The sequence below is a fragment of the Lepidothrix coronata genome, unplaced genomic scaffold, assembly GCF_001604755.1.
Source record: "Lepidothrix coronata isolate B3197 unplaced genomic scaffold, Lepidothrix_coronata-1.0 Scaffold85, whole genome shotgun sequence".
NCBI lineage: Eukaryota > Metazoa > Chordata > Aves > Passeriformes > Pipridae > Lepidothrix > Lepidothrix coronata.
In genome coordinates this window covers 3,644,868-3,663,740 of record NW_016690265.1, presented here as the reverse complement: position 1 = coordinate 3,663,740, position 18,873 = coordinate 3,644,868, and the positions used below count along the sequence as shown (strand labels likewise).

General features: G+C 36.8%; 1 protein-coding gene across 9 annotated transcripts in view; it reads right to left on the bottom strand.

Moving 5' to 3' along the window:
• The window catches only part of RGS12 (regulator of G-protein signaling 12), an 89,942-nt gene that overhangs the window by 52,583 nt on the left and 18,486 nt on the right, over positions 1–18,873 (bottom strand). For 6 of the 9 annotated variants that reach the window (XM_017820775.1, XM_017820776.1, XM_017820777.1 and 3 more), the window contains exon 3: positions 14,265–14,384. In XM_017820775.1, the coding sequence (XP_017676264.1) occupies positions 14,265–14,384 (120 nt within the window). Of the gene's footprint in view, positions 1–174; positions 930–4,784; positions 4,932–13,496; positions 13,606–14,264; positions 14,385–18,873 lie in introns of those variants that run through there. The other 3 variants (XM_017820784.1, XM_017820783.1, XM_017820782.1) reach the window with 3 other exon arrangements.

Below are 18,873 nucleotides of genomic sequence, written 5' to 3'. Positions count from 1 at the left end.
CATTTACAAAGGAATTATAACTCAAATACTTTAAAGTAAAAAAACTTAAAGGCTAAGTAAAAAGCATTCTGAAGCTGATACCAGTCTTTAATTTCTTGCCAGTAACAATAGCCTCTACTAATTTCTCACTGCAACGATGCCTTGCTTTAGCTAAATATAATTCATATCACTTACCCGCTCTTCGTAAGAAACAGCAGTTATTTTTCCTAACAGTACTCTTCCTAAATTCATCTTCACTTAATATGGAAAAAGCATTTCCTTAACACATCGGCTTCTCAAAGATTAAACTAAAAAATTCAACCCTGTTCCATGCCTGTACACGCCAGTAAAGTTTAAAGGCATTTCGTATGAAGTTCTATTTTACTCCCTTTATGTTACCAATAGCAACAGGCCAATGCAGGAAGCTGTGGTTCGTCAGGGATTCAGATTAGATCTCAATTATCTCTCACCAGAAAAGCTCGATCGTTTTATATAAATCACGCTGATTGTATTTTAAAACATTTCCTATAACAAATCAAGAAAATAAAATGACGTTGAATCCTGTGATAGTCCTGTATTCAATAAGAGATTTCCAAGACAGTTTTCAGAGAAACACTACTTAACCACCCTAACATTAGTTACAGAAACGTTTACATAGTAAACCACTATTTTCAGAGGTTTACATAATGCAAGCCAGAATAAAGTAGGACCTCAAATGGTCCGTTCTGTTTAACTTTCCAGTGGTTAACAATATAAATTGCACATAAAAATCCGCAGTACAAGGAGACTTGGCAGATTTCATTAAACCTCGGAGTAGCCTGTTGTCACTAAAGACAAAATTCTCCTTTCAAAAACCAACTGCTACTCTGCCCTTCCTTCCTCACTACCTGAGCCTGTCCTCAACTGATGTCAAGAGAGTTCTGTGCACAGTGCCTCAGGAACAGAGAGCAAAACAGGCTCCTTGCAATGTAAGAGGGAAGTGCTATTCACTTGCCTGTGACAGCAGTGTCTTCAAGAGACTCTATATGGAAAGTATAGGATTTCAGGAAGTTTGCTGCTCTCCACAAGTAAACAGTGATCTTATCTAAACCGTTCACCGCCGTTATTTTTAAAGCAATCAGAATACAATTTTCTGCTAAAAATAAACACCAGAATTGCAAACTGGGAATGATTAGTGGGCATTTTTGTGCTAGTGGGATGTCCTTAAACCCCTTAAACCCCTAATAGTCGTTTAGGAAAGAGGAACCTTCTCCCTTGTTCAGTGCAGCATGTGGAATACCCCACATCCATACGGTTCCTAGGCTGAGCCCCTAATATAAAAACAACCCTATGAAGAAGGTAAATATTACTCTGAACTTATAAAGAGAGAAAATGAGACAAGAACAAGAACCTTCACTCGATATCTCATGCTATGATTGACTTGCAAAAGTCTGCACATCTTCCCATTTTTGGATTTAAAATGAAGAAACTTGGCTAACAGAAAAACTTAATCTTCTCAATTTAATTTAGAGTGATCAGAGAAGAAATTTTACGTTAATTGCAAGTGAAAATGGAGGAAGCATATTTTAACAAGCATTTCAGAGACATAAGCCAATTTCTGCAATGGCCAAACTTAATTTTGTGATTGATTACTTGTTTGAATAGGCACACCACTGCAGCTTTGAATGGTTCTACAAGTATTTAATACCACAACAAAATGCAATGGAAACAAATGGGCAGGCAGACAGGAAGAAATGTGTTTTACAAATTACACCCTCCATTATTTTAGGATTTCAGAAGCAAATGTCCTGTGATACCTGCACAGAAGAACAGTTTTCCTGTGTATGGACAAGTATTAGAATGTATAATTTTATAAAGAAAAAATGCCAGAGCTGTTTAAATACTACATTTTGTTTGACACTGAACAAAGTGGGATGCAGAATGTATTTTCACTGTCAATACCTTAACCAAACAGCAACACCATTACAAATATGCAGGTGACCAGGTGCAAAATAATCCTTACAGTGGATAAGTACAAATGGATCAGAAATGCCTGAAGAACTTCCCTGTGAACATCCCTTTGGGGTAACACAAAACAGGACTTTTATCCTGAGCATTTACTTTATCCTAAAACCTCTAGGAATCACCTAGAAAGACCAAAAGTACTGGCAGAGTTTTAACAAGTGAGGATGTTACCCAGAAGAACGAGTAAGAGAAAAATAACCCCCCATGCAATGGGATGTAGCTGCAAGACCAGAAGCTCCCTGGAGGAACTGCCGTGAATGTTGTTCAGAACACTGTGGGTGGGCAATGTTTTACACATTCTGGGCACTCACACTTGGCGTTACAAACCTAATAATCCCTTAGTTTAAACAGACCTTAGAATTGTTGATTTTACTTCACTGTATGTCCACATTTTTTCCATAGAGTGACTCTACTAACACTGAAAATAAACTCTACCAATTAGACAGTATCAATTAATGATCATGTCTATGAAGTGTCATGTGACTCTGAAAGCCCTTTAAAAAATTCATATTCCTCTACATTTTCACAGGTTATTTCAGCAGCTGCAGATACAAAATCTTGTGATTTTCTGTAGCATATTTGTAAACCAGGCAGGCAACTCAAAGGTCAAAGGTCAAAAGCACAAGAAATGTTAATTTGCAAAGCTAATAATGGAAAGTGTTAAAATATGGTACAACAGCTTTAAAAGCCTTATTCAGATACACTGAAGACGACATTTGTAAACCCACATCCATCTGTTTAGAAGCTAAACTGTGGGAAGGGGTAGAGACCCCAGATAAGGTTGATCTGTTTTTTTCTTCTACCCTCCCTCCACTTCCTGCTCATATTTTCTCTTGTACATTTGTTTTCAGAGCAGAAAAAACTGAAGAGAAAGACAGAATGACAGGGAGCCTTGATATGTTTTAACTTGTCAAAAGATTAATAGGATTTAATACAACCCTGATTCCTAAAAGAAAAAAACGCACTCAAAAACCACCAGGCAACTAGAAAGAGGCAATCCCCTGGACCAGCTCCTCGTCACACAGTCCTAAAGTAAATGTGACATTGGCAAAATGCACTATCAAAAATCTTAAATCTCATCAAGTATTGACTTTTTATGTCATATTAAAGTAACAACTACTTGCATGACAGCCAGAGAAAAAATATGTTAAGAATATGATTTAGCTCACTGACCCCAGTTACTGAAATAAAAAGCAGGACTATTAAAAAAGCTTACAAGTAAATTAAGAAAACTCTGCTATAAAATAAAATGGTTTTTTCTCCTAATTCTCCAAATTTTCTGTAGTCTGCCTAGATATATTTCTGTCAATGATTTGTCACCTCCTCAACAATAAACAGCCCCCATATGTGCTACTGATCAAAAGAGGAAAGATCCTCTCATAACATTGTGGATTCCCTCTACCAATTTTAAAGATAAAAGTCCTATTCCAATGCAATATTAACGAAAATATTTTCAAGCCAAACTACTTGGAATTTGTTCATGTATAAATAACTGAAATACAAGCTGCCTTGTCAAACTAAGACTTCCCCTACAGCAAATTCAGGGGAGAAAAGAGAATGATGCAAACTACTGTTCCGAGTGCCCTCTGCTGTCTGCCGACACTGCTGAGACTCATGAACACATTTTCAAGTATTAAGTTCAGGATCTGCCATCCAGAAATTCACTCTAAAAGCCAGTATTTGGTTTTAAAAGCCATATTGTAATAACTGTATAGCGCCTGACTGTAAAGTGACAATAAAAAAAATACACTTTTTCAAAAATGTTTGTAAATAATTACTATTTCCCCCCCTTCACTGATCAACATTTTAAGACAAATAAATTCTCTCCACTAATAAAAACATGCAGAAACAGCATAACTTGCACATCTAGATGGAAGGTGACTTGCAATCCAACATTAAACTAAAATTAAACTACATATTAAAGAGGATATAAGTGACAGACCACTGAAACACATTAAGCCACTTCTGAATTTTCTACTGCTGTAGATGGAGCCTCTAAGAATCAATAGATTTTGAGGAAATCAATGTAAAACTGAACATGAAAACTACTAAATTTTAAGCAAATAATGGATATATATCTTTCTAAGCTTTGCAAGTTTTTCTTTCTCTCCTAATTTTAAAATATGATAATTTTTTTGCCATACTTCTAGCATTTAAGACAATTTTACTCTGAGCTACATAAACATAAAGAATAAGGCTATAATTTCAAAATTTGATAATACAGCTAGGATGCTTACTTGCAAAATATGTGTTTTCTAAGCAAAAAAGAAACTAAAACCAATCTGAAATCTCTACACCTCATAAATTTTGTTTTCTATAAATACTTTTCATTTATTTTCAGTTATTTTAATAACTCATACCATCTGGATTCTATTTTATTGGATAAAAATCCAGCTGGAAGAAGAAAAATAACTTTAGCTGCACAACTTTGTAAAAAAGCTGTAACAATGTAAGGTAACTTCTATCTGTAACAAGACATTCTTGCTTTGCGGAAACACGTGCAAGTATAATGAAAATTAAGTGAAAGATTTATAAAAAACTTAGAGAAGTATCTGTGTATCTAATACACTCACTCCACATTTTAAAAGCAATACGATGCTGCAAAAGAGAGATTTAAAACATGTCTATAAAAATGGTATATTCTTAATTTCATAATAGAGCTTATATATAAAAGTCAACTTAAATACTTATACTTACAAACTTATCATATTTCACTGCAAGATTTCTTAGCTCGGAAGGCTACTCAATAAAACATATTCCTGTTTTCTGTTCGCTTTAGACAAACAAAACTTTATACTTACAGACACTTGACTATCAGTAAAAGTTTTCTCCATGTATAAATGGTTTAATATCTCATTGTTAAGAAACAGTCCCTTCAACTTTATTATTACGCTCTTTCTGAACACATATTTACTTCTTCCAGAGTCCAGTGAAAAAATGAGGCTTCTCTGTCTGTTGCCCTATCAACACCTCTCCCATTCTCCTCCCTCCCCAGCACATTCTCCGCCCTCAAATACTGGTTCTGTATCTTCTCATCAAAAGGAACAGGCAGCTTTCAAAACGGTGTTTAGGCAGGTCCTGTGCAACAATAAAGCCTCTGTAAAGACAACAGCACTGCTGAGGAATCTGCTAATGTAAAATACATTCAGCAAGGGCCTACAGGACTCTGTCATAAAGGTTTGTCCAAACTTGTTTAAGGACTGAGTCAACAGCATTTTCTCATCCAAAGTATTCTCTTTTTTCAATACGTTCCCCTTTGATGAGTTTATTACCTGAATGAACTAGGTCATCAATCCCTACTAAAAATACTTAAAATATAATCTAAAAATACTTTGAAAAAAATATTGCTAAAACTTGTAAGACTCACAGCAAATTTCTTGCAGTTTCTGGCATGTAGGTACGTGCCTCAGTATGATTACAATCACATGTATGCATATTGTGCAACCTATCTCATCCTACCAAAATGTTCCGTGTTCTTTTGAGTAAGCAGGGCATTGGCATTTACAAGGATCATGTTCCAAGTGAAACATTACTCTCATAATTTTCAATACCACACCTAGTCTCCAGACAGACCAGCAATATCTGTGTATTTTCAGAAAGAAATGCATGCCCAACAGTAATCCTTAAATACCATTCTCCAGCAATTCCTCGGTCCAGAGGGAAGTAGAGGATGGGCTTTTTACTGTATTTTTTAAAGTATCAGAAGTACTTACGAAATGTTTTCATGATTTAATACTGAATAAAAAGCAATAGCTCATCTAGTAGAAGTTCCACAGGTGACTCAGGGGTTTTTTTTTCCTTTTTTTTTTAAACTTCACCGGAGTCATAAATGCATAAGGACAGTGAGTATTAAATGGTACCAAGTCCTAGCCAAAATCCCAGCAGTTAAAGCATGGAGACAGAGACAGAAATAATTCACAGACAGCTACAGTGCTATCATTTGTGCTATATGTATTCTGTGACTACACTCTAGAAATACCAATGCAGTTCATTCAATAAAGCCTTAATTCATTTCCTAACTTTAACCAGGTCTCACAGGGCAAAAATCCCTCCTTACCCTCATTAGCATGTGACCTGACAAGAAGACATACCAGGTAACAGGAAGAGCAGCCAAGGGAGGGCAGGGGTGGAGAGGCACGAAACCAGTCGCCCAGTTCCTCATTCCCACCCAGGAACTGCATGGGCGATCTGTTTGGCAGCAGCAGCTCTCAGCAGGGAAGCGGCCGGGGCCCTCTCCCACAGGGAGCTGCAGCACCGACAGGGAATGCTCCTGACACCCGGGGCAGTGACCCAGCGCCAGCAGATACCACAGCCAGCGAGCCCTTTACAAACAAACAAGCCTACGCCAAGTGAAAGGTAACGCAGCTTCCTGTGCCAAGGGTACTCCCACAGTACCCCAGTCAAGGAGAAGCAATGTCCACCCTCGAGTCTGCCAACATAATTAGTTCCAACCAAGGGTTTATCAAACCCAGTATTAAGTTTCCAGTGGCGGCCACATACGGAAGTCTACCGACAAGCAGCACAGGGCAACACATAGGACATTTCCCTGATTACGTCCTCCCAGACCCCAGGTATTTTTAGTTCAGGAGATTTCCTGAACCTGGTGTGGCTTGTCTCCTTAATAATCCCCAGTGGCTGTCTTTTCCAAATACTTGTCCACGTTCCCTCCAGGACATGCAAATTTCTTGCATCCACAGCACTCAGTGGTGAGGCATCCCACAGACCGACTCACCTCCTACATGAACAATCGTGTTCTCCTGTTTGTTTTGCTCCTGGCTCCAGCTACCTTTAATTAATGGTGCCGACTTCTTGTCCCGAAGGAGAGAATGAGCAGTCAATTCCACCTACTTCTTCTATGCCACCCATGATTTTGCACTTTCTTACACCTTTCTGAATCTTTTCTTCTTCTAATATATCAGAACATTTTAAAATAAAGAGACCAGGTATGGAGAAACCACAAATGTATACAATGGACTCATCTATTCCTTCCCTAAAAATTAATAGTATAGGATTTTGCTTCATTGCTACTGTACTGAGCTAATGTTTCCATGCAACTCTCCCTTATAATTCAAAGGCCTCACTTCTGAGAAGAAACAGTCATTTGAGAGACATATATATATCATTTGATATATGAAGCTAGGGCTATTTTGCCTCATTTGCATTGCTTTACATTTATCTGCATACATTTTCATCTGCAATTTTGTTGTCCAGTCATTCAGTCTTATAAAAGCAGCCTGCTCTCATATTCAGAGACTGCTCTTGTCCTTATTACCTGCAGTAACTTCACCCCACTACTCATCTTCTTGAGAGAAGCCTTAAAAAGATATCCTTGAATCAACAAATGCAACATAAGAAACTGAGGCAAGGGCCAGTCTTAAGCAGAAAATAATTCTGCATTTCAGAAACAGACCCCAGTGCAGTAAGCTATTATTTTGCCTTAATGTCACATGCCTCACAAATTAGACCCAGAAGAGGGAAGTTTCAGTTCAAAGAGAGTAAACCCAATTTTGAAAGAAGGTACCAAAGGTTTGGGAGAAAGACAGCCCTGAGAAATTGCCACCTGCCAGGAGTTCCACTTGCGTGAGCACTGACTGTTTTGTCACTACTCAAGGAAACCAGAACCAAAAGAACAGAGCCAAAACCAAAGTCCAATAGTTTATGTTGCTGAACTAAGGAATGTGACTCCTCTGTAGCTTCAGGTGGTTACTTTAACTTGCTCATCTTGGCTGATCCTTGCAGTTCTACAAATGTGACAGCATCAGAGATGTTGACACGATATGATTTCATCTGTGTCCATTTAATCACACATTTTAAAAATGGAGGTACTGGCTACTACAAGATTTATTTATGCAGAATATAAGTTCGTATCTAGTCCCTAAAAGCATATCTTGTGTCTCTGGTTCTTTGACAGAAATTGGCTTGTGTTGGAGAGCCAAGTCCAGAGGAAATAAGGCTTGGACAGCACTTGAGTGGCAGAGTCAAGTCAAACAATGTACTGATTGCTTCCTCAGAGAGAAATTTCCCCATACAGTGCCAACTGCTTTTGCACATATGGGGACCAAATTCCCTAAGGAATCTCTCCTAGGCAACACTGTCGGTTTCTTCTCAAGCACCAAAGCATGGGATGAGCACTGCCAAAAAATACCAAAGAAAGCAGAGATGAGATCCAGTTCTCAGCATATGCTCTGACTACTCTGCTTTTTACGTGCAAATTTACATAGCAACTTTCTCCAAAATCTGAAATAAAGAAAATAACCCAAAAGCAGGAGAAAACAGTAAAATTACTAAAGGATGGTAATTTTACCAATTACAATAACAGAAAATAGATCCCATTATTCTCAGTGTCTGGGAAAAAAAAACAAACAACACACAATTTAACATTCTGGATTGTATCTAGAAGTAAGTATTTCAAATTCATGATAAAGAGGTTACACACAACTGTATTCATCTGTTGACCAACCCACCTTTGTCAGATATCTGACTTTGTCAGATACTTCATAAAACTGTGTGAGGAGCACAAGAACTTTCCATGAAAAAGTCTATAAATGTGAACTTAGGAGCAGATAGTGGCATTCTTTTAAAAGTTAAAGTATGGTATAAAATACCAGCAAAAGCTTAACAGTAGTGTCAGTGCACAACCTGTGAAGAAAAATAAAATGTATATTACTAGCATGATGTTTCCTTCTTCAGAGAGTAACAACAGATATAACTAAAGTACCTGATAAGATCCCACATGCCAAAGTAAAAGCCTGAAAATGATCCTCCAGAGTATGCTTGAGAGTCTGAAACTCTAACTAGAGCAGTCTAAAGAACAAAATGTGAAACCAAATGATGCTGTTGAATGTTGTTAAGACATACAGAGAATGATGACAGCAAGGAAAAAAAATGTCTAAGAGATAACACAGGCAACATCCAGAATGAGATGATGGTAACCTGGCTGTATTTGTACCAGTCAAACAGCACCATAAGCTCTTGTGTAGTTCCAAAGACAGATGGTGCTTTCTGGCTGTGCCACCAAGCTCTCCCAATCTCCTGTCCATCAAGCTGCTTGTATCCAAACTGCTGGGCACAGTGATGCTGGCTAGTGAGGCTAACTTCCAAACCATGTCCAAAATCATTTGAGCAAATACATTAGTTGGCCCAGGATGAAGCCACATAAATGACAACTCTAACAGTGTGACAGTACAAACATTGTAATTCCCTGCCCACCCCTGTGTCCTGGCAGTGTTTCACTCACCAGCACAGCTGTACAGCCACTGTGCTGCCGAGCAGGTAAACAACTCCAGCCAGGACTGTAACAGCCAAAGGCCTGAACAGAGCAGAAGAATGCCTGGTAGAAATCACAGGATGCTTTCAAAGTCTTACTGATCAGCTCCATGACCACATATGCTACAGTAATTCAAGGCAAAGAAATCAGTGTGTAATGTCATGACTAACCTACACTATTTAAGGCTCTACATCATAGTTCAGCAACAGGGTTTGTGCTGGTACAGCAAGGGACTGTGGAATCACTTTGCACTGTTTCCAAAGCTGACCCCTGGTGCTAGCAAAGGGAAAAGAGAAGCAAGAGCCTGGACTGTGGGCACAAATCCATGAGGCTTCCAAAACAGCAGTGTCAGGGGTTGGTCTGTGTCAACACTGAAACTTGAGACTGGATTAACCCTTTATGAACTCTATTCTTAGCATGTTAAAAATACACAACTACCTTTTACATACAAAAATGGAGATTTCCTCATGCATGCACTGTTATTTCACATCTTCCCTTTCAGACCTTTCCCCCACCTTCATGAAAGCTGACAGCAAAACTGTCCATTGGTTGGTTTTATCTCAGATAAAAATTAGGACAAAATGATGCCAAAGACACAATACTTAAAGGTGGTACACAGTGGAACTGGCAGCCCATGGTAAGTTATCATAGCTTTAAAAAATTTATGAAATCTAAGACAAAAATATACATTCTTTTCAAATTTTAAATTCACTATTATAAGCTGAGGCTGAAGAGGCCTCTTGATTTAAATCATGTAGTTATACCGGTCATAGTGGTGGCGTTGTGGCCGTGGTGATGATCTCAGAATGTCAGTAAAGCAACCTCTGCAGGGAGAGTTAATACTTTTTATTAGATTATCTGACAGGTTGGGAAAAGTTTTGGGCATGTTTAGCTCTTCTTGTCTGATTTTCCTAGCATGCTAGTTGGTCTAATATAAGCTATTATCTCCCTGTGTAAGCTTTGTCTGATTATTTAAATCAGTCAACCAAAGACAGGTATCCACTTAAAAACTCCTTATTAAGTCAAATGAGCATTTAGGGGGTTTTGCCACCCACAGATGGCAAAGCTAATATCCAGCAGAGACATGTCATTCATTAGTATAAAAACCTCATATCAAAGAGATGTGTTGCATGCTTTCAATTAGCAGATGAAATGCAAAAAAATAGTTGATTCAGTGGAATTAACAAAACAGGAAAAAAAAATCAAGCATTATTATCTATAATAACACCTAATAATACTACATTATTAATGGTTATAATTAAGATGGAACATTCTAACAAAAGTCCTCACACTGACTTTTAAAAGGAATACATGATACGTTCCAACTTTGAAAACATTACTAATCTCTACAAATGTTCTTTTTCATACAGGATATAACTTTAAGGTTTACAAAACAGGATGAGAACAAGAAGAAAAGTTGCAACAGCCATCTTTTTTTGTCCTGATATTTGACTAAAAAAATTAAATTGTCTTTAATTTTAAAAATATCTCTACATTAAATGATTATTTAACAATACTCCAAGAGCCTGACATTTGTTTCTCTATGAGATTACGTCTCTCATTATACTACTCTGCCCTATTTTTAATCACAGAGAAATACCAAAAGTACAAGTAACAAAATTATTTTCAGGAAGAAACAGCTTTGAATGTCTCCTTCGTGAGGAGGAACCTAAATTGACTTCAAGACAATACTGCAAGGTTCCCCCATTTTTACAGACTTCAAGAAAAATTAAAAGATCAATGGAATGAGCTACAGTGGAAATTGTTATGGAATCTGTTTCCAAAACTGTATATGAATTAAAGAATTACTCTGTTAAATGTAAATTTTTCCATAGGTAGTGTTCTACTCTCTGCAGTCTCACACAGTCATCTTTAATGTGTTTATAAACTTATAAACAACATCTCTGCCAGGACAGAATTGTGCAAGAGGATGAGAGCAGTGGCATTTACCTACAGGGAAGAAAACTGGGAAGAAAGATAGGATCATGCCCTCTTATTAATTCAAATACTAAGTAGTTATAAAGGTCCCTTTAGCTTAAGTTACACCTTGAAAATATGAACTGAAATGTGCTAGAAAGTGAAATTAGTGCAAATCATAGAATGTTAACATGGTTGTTAATGGACACTATTTCATAATGACAAATTATTCACACAGGAAAATTCATTGTTACATAAAAGAGAAATCTGTTCTTAACAAAACCAGGTTTCTTGTAATTTACTAAAGAAAAAGTTCTAAATACCTTTTTTGTGAAAACAAAATAACTAAGGCATATATTAGACACGTTCATTTTCTGAATTCAGTTCCAACTTACAGGACAATCATAATCAGCCCTGGTGTGAGCCAGCACAATTTCCACAGTTCAGAAATAAAATTGTGTCTTTTATATTCTGTGAGACATTTTTCCTACCAAAGTTGTACCATAACTGCACCATTAATTTTGCACTCTCATCCTATTTTGATCCCTGCAGATTTAAAACAATCTTGAGTATAGGTTGTATTAGTAAAAGCAGCACCTAGATGTTAATCCTACGAACTTGTCTATTTTCTTCTATGTAAAATACAGCTTCTGCATGGAAGAGGAAAATGCTCAAGGAGGAGCAACTATATCATTAACAAATTCTAACCTTATACAAATATTTTCCGTGCATGCAAAGCCAGCCATAATATAACAATTTAAAAGAAAAAATGAAATGTTCTTCTGCAATCATGTTTTTATTTATTAAAGTTTCTATTGATATGTTCTATGCTTGGACAGATCTTTTGGAAATAAATAAATAACACATTTCAAAGAAATCACGCCACCTTATGGCAGCAGACAGCAACACTCATGGCTGGTATTTCACACACGTGGCAGTTCCAAAGACAAAAGGAGCAAGTTTATACTTAAACAAAAAGTCCAAATACAGCATTCTTTAGACCTGTAAGCAATAAAGAGTGTTCAGCAAATGCCCATAAAAGAAACTCTATGGAACCTACTTACACTGCTCAGTTTAGAAGATTAAGTTGGATGCCGGCAGTAATCAGAGCCACAAGCTCAGAGAAGCACATTAACTTTGGAAATTCATGTTTGGATTAGTACCTTATCCATTCTGCTGATTGAGAAGAACACAAAAGCAAGCAAGTAGCCTATACAATATGTTCATGGTCATTATTCCAAAGGTGGAGTCTCTAAGAATTTCCTGGTATTGTTATTTCCTCTTCCAGCAACTCTAAATAGATGGCCTGAAATAAACTAAACACGCACTAACAACATTGTGTTCTACTACATTTAGTTTAAGAGTCCTTGGGACAAGTGCTGCAGTAGCAATGTTAAAGTCTGAACCAAAATTAAAATAATTCAACACTATATTCCTTTGACATATGAAGTTTCTCCTGGTGGCTGGGATATCGTTCTCTCATGGCATGCAGAGCAAGAAAAGAAGTCATTGACAGAGAACAGTCCACACCCAAACAGCTACATGTAGTAAGGGCATTCATCCAAATAGATTTTAATACAGATTATTCCTTTGTCCAATTCATATTGTGACCTAGAATGTAAGTTTCTCCATCCAAAGTAACTGCTGTAACAATTAAGACGCTGGGACACAGATAGATTCTTAATCCCTCCTGTTGGTGCTACTCAATTTACATACACTAATGAATACCAACTAAGACATAACGAGGGGAAAACAGACTTTTTAGGCCAGTAACTATGACATCTTTCTGAAATTACCAGAAAGTCCCAAGTCCCTATTTAATGAATATTTATGCAATGTAAAACAGCTCCAACAACAGAAATTAAATTTTATTCCTGGTGTTTAAAACACTCAAAATATGAGATGTGCACATAAACCTGGATGAAATTTCAGTGTGGAAGAACATGGAATGAACTGTTTTTCCTGTTGCACGTGAATAACTAGCACTGGACTCTTTGATATTCTGAGAGGATTCTCTCTTACTGCGACCAGAAATTCTGTTCAAACTGGTAATATATAGCAGCAAGCTTTTTCAATTTAGAAGAATCACCATTTTCTGATTAAGAAAGATGTAGCTGGATGGTTCCCAAACCCTTTTATCCAGAGGATCTTGCTGTGTTTAAGTTATTCACTTACAGTATTAAAGTTATGAGTGCAAAGAAATGAAAAAGCATTTTCCATGACAAGAAAAAAAAAAGCAAGACACTTAAAACAAGACACTTCAGACAAGACAGAAATAGACCACAACAAAAAAACTTTAAAACAGCTGAGAAATAAGTAGAGTTCCTACCTGCATTCCCTAAGCACACCAGAAGCTTCTCCATATATTCTGCTCCCTAAAAATCCAGTGCACTGAGCTCCCTTCTCCTTTAGTTCAGAGTCAGTGAAATGCCTTTCTTCCTACATTTTCCTACAGCAGAAAACTCAAGAGTGTCTCCTTTCCTCCTCCCATCTCAAATGCTTTTTAAACACCTCCTTCCCATTTAGAGGACTCAGTGTGCCACATTCCCTCCGGTGATGAAGAGTGGTATAATGTGTATTCCATGGCTCTTATGCCAAGAGCTCTGCACATATTTTTGTTTCTCCCCAACCACCAACCTTCTTCCAGATAAGCATGATAAAGGGGTAAGGGAAAAAATCTCTCCAGGTCAGGCTTTCCTGAGGAGGCACACTAGAAGATATTATGAAGCCATATTCCTACAGGTGGTTCCTACAGCAGAGCAGGAGGAGGGCTTTTCATTCCTTGTTTTCACCAAAATCAATATGGTTTGGCCACTGAGGCCCAGGCATCAGCTCACATTATACCAGATGTGAAATAACACTATATTACACTGAGAAAGACCCAAAATCACCACGGTGATCATGAATTCCGTTTTCTCAGCTGCTGTCAAAATTCATCAGCTAAACAAAAAGCAGAATATGATGAACATTTGATTCTTTTATACATCATGATACATCCATTTCTAAGATATTATAACTGTTTTGATCAGCAAAACTATATTGTTTTGCTTTACACAGATTTAGCATCACTTCCAAGTTCTAAGTGGAAGTTATTTACCTCAAGGTCATCCAGAGAGCGAGTGATACTAAATCGCTTGGATCTTCCAAATGATCTTCGAGCAGAAGAACGCGGGGGAGGAGCCTGATTTAATCCCACTGAATGTCCAAATTTTGCAGCCTAAACAAAACAGAAAACATATATTATTATTTTACTTCTTTAAATTTAGTACACTGCTGATCATAGTGACAGCATCTGAATTTTAAGGAGATGGATTTGAAAATCTGTAACAGGACCACAATTTCAATACAAGTTGGTCACTTGCCATGCCCCTGTACAATCACGTACTAAAATTCATTAAAGTTGACTTTTCCAGTCTCAAGTCAAATATCCTAAACATTCAGCATTAAGTTACTGTATAAACGTCAGTTATGTCGCTTAAGTGCACACATTCTAGATGTCAGTATTAAAAGCAAGACAATCCTAGCTCTTTACTGTCTTAACTGGAAAGTATTTACAATCACAAGATATTTGGCTTTTCTATAGGAAATTACCATCCTAGAAATCATGTTACCCAGCTTCTGTTAGAACCTTCCTCCACATTTTTAAAAATCTTACTTTCACTACTCTTGGTTTTTTTAAAACCTTGCTGCTGTGAAGTCCAACTTCTTAAATCACACAGTACCAAATGCAGGAACTTTTGCTCTAAGGAAAGAGACTACCTCACTTGGATGTTCCATTACTACAATTGGTGCTGCAGTAATCAAATCTAATGGTTTTCTCTTGTCCACATAATCATACTCTTTCTCCTTAAAAAGCCACCAGATGTCAGTTAAGCTACTCAGCATGTACATATCAAGTTTATGCCAAACAGCAAAGTGTAAGCTTAAACCTAAAATTAGGCACACAGTCAGTGACTGGTGCTAAGCAGATGTACATAAACTCACTACATTATGAAAACTTGTGATTGTGTGCCTGAAATTTTGGATTCCTTTCACTGTGGGGAAAATTCCTCCCTGTCTACTGATGCTTTTTTGATTTAGAAAATAAAAGACTTTAAATCAGAGTAAATTTTATTCTCTTTCATTTCAGCATCTCTCTTCATTCCAGTAAGCTTAAAAATGTATATATTAGTACTTTTATAATTGCTTATTTGGCAGATTTGTAATATTTATTAAATTTTCTATTTGCGTTCATTTCTTCCTTTGAGCAAGTTTCTGTGCTCTCAGTTCTGAAATATTTTGATATCCCTTTGATCAATCATTGGAAAGTCTACATACGTCACATTAATCAAAAGAACAACCACAAATTTCACATCCTCATGATGTCATGCTAACAACCACTCATACAAAGCAGAGAAAGGCAGCAAGAATATTATACAGCCTCCTCACTGCAATAAAAGGTGTCCAACAGAAGATGTCTGCCTGTTTGCTAATTCCCACGGAGACAACACTATTCTATAGCAACTGGGCTTGGACCATCACCAGTATTCACAACAGTTCCTGTTTACATGCTCATAGAAATGTCAAGACATAATACAACATACAGGAATCTGGATCCAAAGTATGTAGCAGAGTTCATCCTTTCAACAGGCTTGAGAGTCCAACTTTATTCAGTATTAAAAGTTATCAATTTTTCCACAAAATCTCCTTCCCTCCCAATTTTCAATTTACTAAGGTTGGCTGTTTTGTGGGTTTTTTTGGTGTTCTGTTGTTTGGGGTTTTTTTTGGCTGAGAAGAAAATTGGGCAGGTTCTGCCAAAGAAAACTGGAAATCTCGTAACTGGAGATTAGCTTTAAGGTTTTTAAGAGAAGATTTAAAAGTGCAGTATAAACAAGCTAAGATGGCTTTTGCTAAAATGATCAGCTAAATGTGAAGACAGGAAAGGTGCTCTCTGTAAATGTCTACAGAGAGCACCCACAGGAGTGAGGACAGTTCCTGGGTTTTTTGAGCATCTTTTTGAGCAAGTTTTAAAATCACTTATTCATCCAGGCAGGCATTACTGAGGTGGTTCACACTTGTCATGCCAGTCTTTCCTGAACATAAAGCTTATGCATTTCCTAAACATAGAGTTTATGCCTAATGCAGTAATCTGTCACACTGTGAACTTCACATTAACCCCTAACTAAATTCAGCAGTATCCATTACTATTGCTGCACAAACTCTCAAACATTAACATGGCTCCTCCTGTATGGCTATGTTTCTGTTAAAACAACGTGAATATATGTGTACAACTACTAGGTTTCACCACTAGTCCAGTATGACCACATTAGTTCTGCAATTTTTAAATTTTTAAGCTGAGAATTAGTGATGAAACTCTCAGCCTACAAACAGCTCAGCAAATTAACAATATCATTAGTTCAAGTACAACTGGTATTTTGAAACTAATGAAATAGTTGCACAGTATGGATTCTGCTTAATGGTCTTTCACGTGCTTCTCAAATGAGAGCACATGCATTCTCTGAGATGCATCCCTCAGAGAACTTCATCTTTCATAAAGAAAAGTGGTGAAAGGGAAAAAAAAAGGAAAAAACTATCAATAGCAGGCATATCTATTTTGAATAATGAATACATTTTCACTTTTCATTCTATTTCATCCCAAAAAAGAACATAAACTGTCCAGTATATGTTTTAATAGTAGAGACTGCCATGTTTGATTCGGGGAGATTAAGACAGGCACCTAGAGAATATACACTCAAAAAGTTTGAAATAGTAACATTACAAATTGAAGGAAGAGGAACAAAGTGCCTAAAGACAAGTCTAATTAGATTCCACTAAGCAGCAGATTCTAGATAAGATTAATCATAATTTTGGAAGTAAGCACTGGTTACCTATTTGTGGGCAGAAGCATAACAAAAAGAAAGAGGGAGAGTGGACAAAAACCACTTGCAAATTGTGTGGTAACAGAAAAGAGAAAGTAAATTAGTATCCAATCAAAGTTTTTATTTATGGGTTTTGACATTGTTATAGAAAACTCACTACTGAACCCTGGATGGAACAGTAAAGATAAAAGCAGGAGGGAAAAAAAAGAGGCTCTGAGAATAAAACAGTGCTTAAGCAATTATTACAAAATATAGAAATTCACTAAGCTAACCATTTCCTCAACCCACATCTGGATAACAATTGCAATTAAGAAAACATTTTCAACTGACAAAAATATCTTCCTTGCTCTGAAGAATCAAATTAATAATCTAGGAAATTAACGAAGGCATTACTGAAAAAAAGAGACTCAAATTCACAAGTATTTAATTTCCTGGGAAGTCTCCTTTTTCATCTTTTCTTGACTCTATTCCAGACGCTCAGACTATGAAGGCAGACCTCCTTCTGCAAATCAATTAAAAAAGATGCTGTGCATACACACATGCATACAAGTAAATAAAGAATCATGTAACTTAAGCAAATACCACCATTTTGACAAGTGTTTTTCATGGGACTCTGAAGAGCTGGAAATAATAGCATCCATGACTTGAAGAGAAAACAGCCATTGAAACTCGAATGTACAAATCAGCACAGCTAAAGAAATTGCAGTATTTTGCTAATGCAGTGACTGATGTTAATGTAAATTTTGCAGTCTGTTAGCCATAAAGAAATTATCATACTTCTAAAAACCTTTATTACACTGTTAAACAGATATTAAAAAACACTAAATGAACTAAAAACATTTCAGAGCAATACACTGTATGACCAACAAAATGGCCAGGTTGGATGGGGCTTTAAGCAACCTGGTCTAGTGGAAGGTGTCCCTGCCCATGGCAGGGGGGTTGGAACTGGATGATTTTTAAGGTCCCTTTCAACCCAAACCATTCTATGAAAAAAATGCTGTTTCATCCTCTGTTAGCTGCCAAACTGAAACACTGAAATTTGCTACATGAACGCAAGGCTGTAGGGTTGGGGTTTTTTTTTAAGTACAGATTGCCTATAAGCCCTAGAACTGTTTATTATCCTACATTAAAGATTCTCTTCCAGAAAGACTGTGTTGCTAAATCTATAAAAGAAAGCTAAAAATATCTAGATATTACAGGAAATCTAAGAAATATTATCACAGAACAGAATTAGAAACTGAAGTCCACCTGACACCTCAGTAAGTGTCTTCATTTTAGGAATTTCAGAAATCCGGAAGCCAACAGAAAAAGCACAAGAATTTGTGAAAACAAGTTGATTAGTGAAAAGTATGTGCTACACCAACACATCCTCTCCTATCTGCAATACAGATACTTGCAACCCTACTACCACTATCTATCATGGTGAAAGTGTAAAAGAACATATCTCTAAAAGCCTTTATCCTGCTATGCTTTGGCAGATGGAGAGGAAAAACAACAAAAGATTAAAAGAATTAAAGTACAAATGCTCCAAAAAAATCCATTCTTTTTCTACTCTTATAAAAAAGTAAAAATTATGAACTAGTATGGACTGGAATACCAGTTAAATGTATAATCATAAGAGAAAAAGGACAATGAATGGAGTCTGTGCAATTTTTTTTTTTAATATATGACTAGATCACCCCTTTTCCTTAGGCTAACAGGAAATGGCAGATGCAAATACAGTCCTCAGAAATAATGATCAATCACCAACCAAACTATAGCCTTTCTTTTCCTTTAAATGCTTTTTTTTAATTTAATGCTTAACCTGCTTATTTGGCACTATGGATGAGCTACCTCTTAATCTACTTG